Source organism: Orussus abietinus, unplaced genomic scaffold (genome assembly GCF_000612105.2).
Source record: "Orussus abietinus isolate OABI.00-Male unplaced genomic scaffold, Oabi_2.0 scaffold529, whole genome shotgun sequence".
NCBI lineage: Eukaryota > Metazoa > Arthropoda > Insecta > Hymenoptera > Orussidae > Orussus > Orussus abietinus.
The window spans coordinates 44,742-54,019 of record NW_019394678.1 but is presented as its reverse complement, the minus strand read 5'-3'; the positions used below and the strand labels follow the sequence as shown (position 1 = coordinate 54,019).

Genomic DNA, 9,278 nt, shown 5'->3' with positions numbered 1-9,278 from the left:
GGACGGGACCCCGCGCAGACTCCGTTAGACGCCCGCGCAGAAAAAAAAATTGTTTGACCCCCCCCTTCTTCCTCCTCTCCCACGCATCTCCTACCAACGCTATCCTAACCTGCCTTGTTCGAATATATAAGAGCTGCTGTACAAGTATCATCCAGCCTGCCCGTCGATCATTTCGGAATATTCCGATAATGGACTGACTCGATTCACCCATATATCACTGTTAACCATCCGAGATTAGCATTCATATTTTCTTCCATTTAAATCTTCTCATTTTATAACGATTAACAATTGGTTAGGTTAGGTTAGGAATGGGTTACAACGGGTTAGGATGGGTTACCAGTAAGTTAGCATAGATTAAAACAGGTTACCACGGGTTAGGATGAATTACCTGTCCATTCAGGTACAGGATGTTGGGACCAAAAGGGATCGACGGAGGACGTCATTTAAAAACGAAACTTCCTTTTCCGTTTTCTCCTACGCCGCGTAGTTTCCGAATTACGCCCCTCCAAAGAACCGACCAATCAGAGCGCAGCATTCTTATTTCCGCTGTATCTCCGGAACCACGGGTCGTAGAAAAGAACGATAAAGGAAATTTCGTTGCGGAATCCTGTCCCCTGTCCATCGCGCCGGTCGCGAACGCCCCCTACCTGAACCAAGCCTGTCCGTTCGGGTACCGAAAGTCGGGACACAGGGTTTTGGAGTTTTTGTGAGGAGTTCTTCACTTTTTCAGCCGGTTCTCCGGCTGCCCAAAGTTGTAACAGGTGTCAAGTGCATTAGCCGTCTGCATTCTCCACCGGAGGTCGAACAGGACGCGGTCGCTCGATCCTTCCCGTAAATCTCCCAACTCATCTCTGATTTGATTATTCGTCAAGAAATAACAATTCATCGTAGAACTATTCATGATAAACCATTACTGACACATTACCTTTAAAGAAATTGATTTTGGAATAAGGCATTGTAATAATCAGCAAATTAATGGCACATTTTATATTCTCATATATTAAAATGTAATTTATAAAATATAACGGATGCAAAACTTTAATATTTGAACATACCAAACGTTGACGCAGCTGTATATACAGGTTTACAAAATTACAAATTGCCTACTTCGAATAATTGCAATTAAAAATACTGTCAATATTATTTTGCATGCCCTTTTTGTATGCAATTTATAGTGCCAAGTTAGCACACGCTAGTTATAGCTTATGACGAAACACAATCTCAGTAACGATATTTATTACTGAAAATTAATAACTCTTGTGGCAACTTCCAGGGTAAAATTTGAAAACAACCTGCATATATATACAAAGTACGCTCTCGAGGAATATACATTTTATAATGCTACAATGATCGACACAAATCATTAAATAAAAATTGTTACTTGAATTGATAAAAAAAATGGTCTCCATAGATACGTCCTTCGAACATATCACGCACAAGGAAAAACGTCAAAAAATGCTTTCATGATACAATTTAATTTATATTGTAATTCCAAAGGATTTCATACTTTAGACATTAATATATCCAATCTTATTCTTTATAAGATTAATCTTACAAGCTGGAACATATTTGATAGTACCCCCTTAACTTTAATCAATAATTAAGAAGGCTTGAAACTAAAAACACAAAATTAAAACGCGAGTACACAAATTTCCGCGCTGCAAAGACAGTCCTGTAAAAAATCTTTTTACACTATAACCGAACGAATTTAAAAAAACAGATATCTTACAGCCAACATTGTTGAATCATTACGTTTATCGCTTAAACTAATTCTAAGTCTAAGTGTCCCATTCTCGAAATTGCATTCGTTTTCCACCGGTATAGTCAAAAATAAAAAAAAGCAAAGAGAAATTTTCAATACTTCGCTCATTCAAGTCCATCTACCATCTGCAGGTATAAAATACAATTTTCTACAAATGTTGTACACGTTTAAAAAGAAGTAAAGCCATTTCGCTCTTGATAATTAGACATTTTATTATGCTGCGTAAGAATAAATGATGTTATATAATCTACATAAACTGACAATTTTCCCCCGGCTTCTTTGCAGCGTAAAAATTCACATTTCTTAGATACTAGAGATACAGATACAATTACAATAATAATGTATATCGATATTTTATACAGCCTAGTTCCTAAATAGGGCCTTATTTATTATACTCCACATGATTCAATCGTTCGTACTCGATCTTTGTCAGTATAACTTCGTGTCAATTTTGTTCCTCACGGAAGCTGGACACATGCTTTGTGCTCACATATAAGAAACACGGTGCGATTTAACAATCCCCAGAAATTGTCTCGATCCTCCGGGTCATTTCACTTCGATGGTTCTCTTAATAAGAGCGAACGTTGCATTACACTTGAGTCCTTGTAATCGTATTGTAAATATTCTCAGACTGCTATACTCACAATATTCACAACATACGGACACATCACAGCATCACCAACAAATCATATACTCAAGTGATGGATCAATAATTAATTTAAAAAAACGAAAGAAATTAACTTTTGCTTGACCGTCAGTGTGACCAGGAAATAAAATATAGAATATTACCTTTATCACAATTGCATGGTTCCATTTCTATGCTAGCCAAAGTTAGATGAAAATGGCAGATCACTTGTAACGTTACAACAAACAAATCCAGATCGATTTTTGCCGCAATTCCCGATACGTTGGATAATCACGGTCATGGTCCCATCGTGATGCATTTGGCCGTGAAGTCCGTCATAACTGTTCAAGGTTATGTGGACATACTATGATGTGTCAATGCCGTCGTGAGTCGAAATTACTTGAAATGATGTCCTCGGGCAAGAAGCTTGCGAGATCATTAGACGATTCGTAAACACTGGAGTATATTGTGCAGATCAGGCGGAATATCAAATTTGAAAGATCCTAACCCGTCCACCTCTCGAAGTCATTTGCTTCTTTGATTTGTATTCGAGTGCGTCACTGTTCTCGTCACCTACTGCGTAGCAGTGTCCGAAATGCTTTGACGCCACGTGGCGTGGAACGGAATTTTCAATATCTTGACGCGCGTCTTGGGTAACGCCGTCAAGAGCAACTTCTGCAACTGCGGTAACGGTAAGATGTCGACTTGAGGATTGGTCAAATGCGAATGCTTTTCATCGCCTGAGAATATATTTTAAAGAGTTCATTAGTTGCTTTGAATCGAAAATCCTGTAATTGGAATATATATTTTTTAAAGCATTTAACTTACCCTTCTGACTCTCGTCCTCTTCGACATCCTCGATCAGCTTTAAACAAGGAACCGGTTTCAACACCGGTATGGAGTCTCCGGTGACTTGTTTGCTCATCTGGTTACACTGATCGACGAACAATTCCGTGACCCTCAACAATTCCAGCGTAACACCCCAGACGAAATGTGTCAAATTGTTCGATAATTCAGTAACGCCACCAAGTACCATGTTATTCGACGTCGCCGACTGAGATATGTAGGTTGGTATGATGAGCAGTCTCTTAATGTTCTTGCAATTCGCAAGACATTTGTCGAAGCCATTCTTCACGTCAAAATTGACGAGCTCTAATTGATTTAAGTTTTCCAACTTGGAAACTCCTTCCAAGATGTCAAAGGTACAGCATGTACCCTGTCCCTTCTCTAACCTAAGCCGTTCCAATTTTGGCAGCTTGATCAAAATCGATGTACCAAACTTGTCTGGGAAATCCGAGCACTCGCCAAGCTCCAGTGTCTCGAGATTCGTTAACATCTGCAAAATCTCTATCTTCTTCTTCCCGAGCTCCTTGACAGATGTCAAGCTCTACAAATAGAAGACGCAACCATGATAAATCACCTAACCCCAAAAATCACAAGAGATCCAAGAGAAATATATATACGCTCACTCACCAAATGTGTCAGGCACGTTAAATCTTGTAGGGGCGTTAGATCACCTTGAAGAGACATCCCACTGGTTGCTTTTAATCTTAGTTCTTGACAGCGCTTCAGGTTTCCGACAGATTCTAGATTAAGGGTGTCGCATTTTATCGACATGGCACTTAGTACTTCCAACTGTGGGCAGCTTTTGATTACTTCTTCGACAACCATCACAGGACAGCGACACAGTTCCAACTTGACCAGGCTTGTCACTCGTGGAATGACTGTCACGAATTTCCTCCAGATGCCATCGGACTCTCCTGCGACCAACATTTTCCTCAAGTCTAAGTGCTGCGTACCACGTCTCTTCAGTGAATCCGCGAAACCGTCCCAGTCTGTCACTTGACTATTCTTCATCCGCACAGTTTTCCACAAAGAAGGATGAGCCGCCAGGTCTCGCCACATTTTGCAAACACGAGCCGCACGTAAAAGCTCTTGAACCTTAAGATACTGAAAGATGCGCGACAAAGCATGATAACCGGCACAAACAGAGAACATGAAGTGCTGCCGTTGATCCGTTTCTGCCTGGATCATCTGCCTCTTCCTGGAATTCAGAAAATACACCTTTGTTCACAACAATGTCCTGAATGATACACAAAAATTTGATTTTGACCACTGATACTCTGATAAAATACGTACTAACTACATCTTACTCATAAAATCATTTTTTTGAAGATCACAATGTTCGATCTAATGCAAAAAAAAATTACAATTTTCTTGTAAGAAAATGTTACTTAAGAATTTTTTACATTAGTATCGCAGATCTTTACGCTACCAGATTATTAAAAAAAAATATAGATATACTAATGATGTAAATGTCGAGTTGGAAGCAGGATAGTGTGTGAGGGATTGGAAAGACTTATAGGAAAACGCACTAAATTGTTTTTTGTGTTTCGGCTCGCACATGTCTTTATATCTGCAAATATAAAAAGTAAAAATGAATTAGATTTTTTCCACTGAAGCACTTATTTTAATAGCTGGTTTCATAATTGTAGCATTAACGTAAAGATTCACTGCGAAAAAAAGTTTCGACAAAGCATGCCATTTATAATAATCTTTATTTACAAAACTTGTAAGCATTCCACGTTATTTTACCTTGATACTACAATTACAGAACGTCAGAAGTGAAGATACGATTTAATCTTTTGTTCACAACTTGTTAAGAATTTGGCCACATTTCGAAGCTAAGGCAGTGTGCTTCGATCATAAGTGAAAATCAAATTCATTTTTCACGTTGAACTTTTATATTTCCAAATATAATAAACATTAGTATATATTGCATTTACAAATTGGAGTAAACAAATTATATTTTTTTTTTTTCACGAAAGGAAATATTTTAATCAGTCTCTGAATACTTTATAACTTCCAAAAAAAGAATGCAATCAACAAATTATTCTTGTTCAACAAACAACTGAACCTGAATTATACGGGTAAATCTTGTAAATACAATATGTACAAAGCAACTGCCAAAACCTCAGACGGGAAACCTTAACTTATAAGTCAAATTAAAATCAATTATTTAAAGTATTCCAACATCGCTTACTTGACAATGGATTGTATAATTTGACTTGGATCGTACGTTGGCGTTGGACTCAGACGATCGTCCACAGTCTCTGCAAGAACAGGAACATCCTGCTCATCCACTGCCGGAGAAACGGTCACAGGACTTTCTACTTTTTTAGTCTCCGCAGTCTTTGGTTCATCGGTATTACTCAACAAATTGATCGGTTCACTCGTTATCGAGTCATTAACATCTACCGGTTCTGTCTTCAAATAATTCTCTGTCGACTCTTCTGATTCAGAAACCAAAACACTCGGTGTAACGATTGCAGGGTATGCTATATCCTGTATACTGTTTTTATTATCAGATTGGTCTAAATTAATGGACTCACTATCCGACACATGGGAAATTATTGAATTCTCCGCTAAATTAGACGCATCTGGAATTGGAGTTTCTTGAAGAACGGGAGGTTTGTCGCCAATTTTCTCCGGTTTTACAGTTATTGCCGGTTGTACCGCCATTGCATTGTTCTTGGGAACAACTATATACTTCTTTCCAGCCATAAGGGCTATGTTTTGAGCAGGCTTTGGCACACTACCGTCGTGGCTGTGTAAAAATTCATTTCCCCCTTGTGGAAACCATGAACCTTCTTTCTTTTCGGTCGCAGTAGCTGTGTTGGGAACCGCAACTGCTTTGGAAGCCTTAGAAACATTTCGCGTCTGTTGCTCCGTAGCTTCGGATTTTGGAATTCTTTGTAATTTCGGTGGCGTCAAGTTGACCTGATGCTTCGGCTTTGAGTTCTGGGCACCTAACATACTTATTGGAATTAACGGGGGAGGAGTGAGACTCTGACCACCAACTGATTGATGCTGCTGAAGCGTTTCATCCGTATCTGGTTGACAGTTCTATAAAAAATAAACAGAACCTACGGTACTTATCGAACCTGAAACCTGAGGTTTTACATATTCTTGCAGTACAACTTGGTTCATAAATTTCATCACTTTGTCATTCGCAAAAATCATACCTTACAAACGTAGTCTTCATTGCCAGCAGATTTGACTCCATCGACACATTCAGGATGATATAAGCAGAGACAAAGGCAACACTGTAGACTGGGTATCAAGCCCATACTTGTCGAACATCGTATGCTGCACGGTTCCTGAACTTTGGCCCTGTAAGATGTGCGTTCACAGGAGGGAAAAGGGATCAAGAGGAAGTAGTAAACAAAAAAAAACAGAGTTACGATAGTAAATTATGGATGAGGAATGTTAGGAATATACAAATAATAAGGAGAGGGAAGGAATATTTTCTGAACAAATTTTCTCGTCATCTATTATACATTTTTAACCAAATAGCGGTCAAGCCAATTTTAAAACTGTCTAGTCAAATAAGGCTCACAGACCAATTTGATAACGTGAGTCATAAAATAGAAAGTGTAGACAAACTTACTTAAGATTTCTCTTGGGCTTGACAATAGGCGTTTTTTCGACAGGCTGTTGACTGCGCCTTGTCGCTGCTGGTGAAGTCCATTGCGGTGGAGGTGTTTCGACTTCCTTGGGTGGTGATTTGATTTCTAATGGATAATACATCTCAATTAGTATCAAGTGTCTAGCTATTAACATTAGTTAGAAAAAATCTGTCCACAACGTACTTCTCGGGGCCCCTCTTTTGCCAGGAAGTTTAACTTTAAACCCAGCGGGACTCATTTTAGGTGACTTTGGAGTGGCTTTAGTTGGCTGGGGTATCGGAGGATCTTCCACAGGTACTGCTGGTTTTCTACCAGGCTTCCTACCTGGAGTGCCCTTTTTGATCAGTTTAGGTGTGACCGGTCCAGAATCCTACAAGATTTCAATGTTAACAATCTAATTTAACGAAAACTAACATTGTATGCAAACAATAAATTATACCCGTCCTCTTTTAGCATCTCGAATAACTTCTTTCTCAGGATCATTGACACCCGTAGGTTCTTTGAAGAATGTGAAGTTGTCTATAGTTAACTCCTTTGTATTAACTGCAAAATTGAATTTAATCGTTGTATCTACTTTTCGTTAAGTAATACACAGTGCATCAGATTCTAATTGTGTACTTACGAAATTCAGCAACTTCTCTAAAACTCCTCACTTTCTTGCCCTTTGGTGTGTAATAGTAAATATCAGCCATTCTTTTTACACTACTTTCTGATCCTGCCCTGAACACCAATTCTCGCCTCCAACCATACTTAAATGGTTCTTTGAATGCAGGATTCGTCATATCTACTGGAACTTTTTGTTTCGTCCCACTCCCAGGACTGGCCCCACGTGAAAATCTGCTTCCTTTTGATCTCTGTGAACCTGCAGATGGACTACTGTTTGCAGACGAATTTGCTGATTTGGTGGAATCTTCCGACTTGTGTGGCTCAGCTTCTGACTCAAGACTATTTGGTATTCCAATTGACTCTGTTTCAGACTTATCTGATTCTTTTTCTTTCTTAATCTTTAAGGGGTCAATGAGATCTGTGCCTTTAACAATAGATATTAAACTACTACTTGATCCAACAATGTTCTTTTCCCATAAACTCTCAAGAACCTTACCCAAGTGCTTAGTAGGTGGCCGTCCTCTGCGCTTGACTTGTGGAGGCTCCGCCGACTCTGCCTCGGCTGAAGTAATATTACAAAACTAATATTATAATACGTCATACTATACATATTTTCATATAGCAGTTAACTCCACTCGTCGATACATCGTTAGCAAGAAATGAAAAATTAATATCCTAAACCACTGAAGTGCAAAGGATACGGAATATATCAAGTTTTTCATGAAAGGAAAAATCAATCTAGTAAACTGGTGCGTTTCAAAGGTCTCGTCACTTGGTCATTATACAAGCCTGCATTTCTAGCATTCGTACGGGACGATGTTATTGGTTATCGGTACAGTGAGTAAAAAAAAAAATATAATCACCGATCAGTTTTTTAAGAACGTGATTGCCCGGTTCCAGATCCTCGGTACCCTGGGCATCGAAGCCATTGAACTCCGCAGACCCTTCGGAGCTGGCGTCGTCGGGCTCCGACAGTTTTCGCTTCCGTCCCCTCGTTTTCGGTTTGTCACTCTCTATTGTGCTGGTTGAGTTGGCCTTGAATTTGCGCAGCTTCCTCCTGACGCCCGGTGATCCTTTTTTGATCGTCCCCTTGAGGTCACCGTTAACCTCCTGCTCGTCCATCTTCGGACTCTCCGAGGACGCGTCCAACGACTCCTCCTGCGAATCCGGTACACCAACGTTTTCTAGGTTAGGATCATCGCGCGCCACTTCGGCGTTCCCGCCATTCACGTCGGCGCCGTCCATCCTGCCGTGCCTTGGGGCCGGGGGTCGGCCCAAGCGCGCCGGCGAGCCTACGACCGTCCGGAAAAAGCGGCGGCGTCGAACCACGATGCGATGCCTCGCCGGACTTGGCGACTGCGCTTCGAAATAAACCTACGCTTCGCTCGCCAACCGTGGACCCGCACTCATCTGTCCCCACGGGTGCACGAACGCGCGCACTCGCCACTACCCGCTATTTACACGGACTCACGGCCTCGCCGCAGCCGTCCGCCGAGCTGGCGCACATTTTCACGAACCGGGCGACCCACCTCCCCGACAAACACCGTATTTCCGTCCTTAGGACGCCCTGTCTCCGCAGGCAAGTCCAAAGACGCGAATCTCGGGAAGCGAAACGACGGCGGCACCGACCAAGCGCGAGCGTACGCAGAACCGTGGAATGCAAAACCGGAAGTCACTCGACTCGATTCGACTACACTCGAATGCCCGCGGAGTTGCCGGGCCGAGACCGAGTCGCTTCTCACCACGGCTTTGCCGCATCGAGGGAGAGCGGGAGGCGGAGCGAGGGAGGAGGCGAGAGATTCCGCTACTTTCACGT

General features: G+C 41.2%; 1 protein-coding gene across 3 annotated transcripts; it reads right to left on the bottom strand.

Moving 5' to 3' along the window:
- Positions 1–1,467: 1,467 nt before the first annotated feature.
- On the bottom strand, positions 1,468–9,115 carry LOC105698850. Of its 3 annotated transcripts, none has more exons than XM_012423452.2 (11): positions 8,326–9,115; positions 7,959–8,024; positions 7,479–7,886; positions 7,296–7,399; positions 7,040–7,226; positions 6,838–6,961; positions 6,413–6,560; positions 5,431–6,293; positions 3,861–4,431; positions 3,216–3,774; positions 1,468–3,127 (listed from the first exon to the last, which is right to left on the bottom strand). In XM_012423452.2, the coding sequence occupies exons 1-11, from the start codon at positions 8,705–8,707 to the stop codon at positions 2,961–2,963; spliced, it is 3,579 nt and encodes a 1,192-aa protein (XP_012278875.1). In that variant the 5' UTR covers positions 8,708–9,115; the 3' UTR covers positions 1,468–2,960. The 3 variants fall into 3 exon arrangements, with proteins under 3 accessions (XP_012278875.1, XP_012278876.1, XP_012278874.1); XM_012423453.2 differs by having other exon boundaries at positions 7,479–7,718; XM_012423451.2 differs by having other exon boundaries at positions 7,479–8,024.
- Positions 9,116–9,278: the final 163 nt, after the last annotated feature.

Bases quoted from the DNA above. Each gene is read 5' to 3' on its own strand.
- LOC105698850 (XM_012423451.2), bottom strand. From the start codon at position 8,707: ATGGACGGCGCCGACGTGAATGGCGGGAACGCCGAAGTGGCGCGCGAT. The intron at 6,294-6,412 runs GTATGATTTTTG...TATTTTTTATAG, and splicing joins ATGAAGACTACGTTTGTAAG to AACTGTCAACCAGATACGGA. The intron at 3,775-3,860 runs GTGAGTGAGCGT...TTCTATTTGTAG, and splicing joins TAACGTGCCTGACACATTTG to AGCTTGACATCTGTCAAGGA.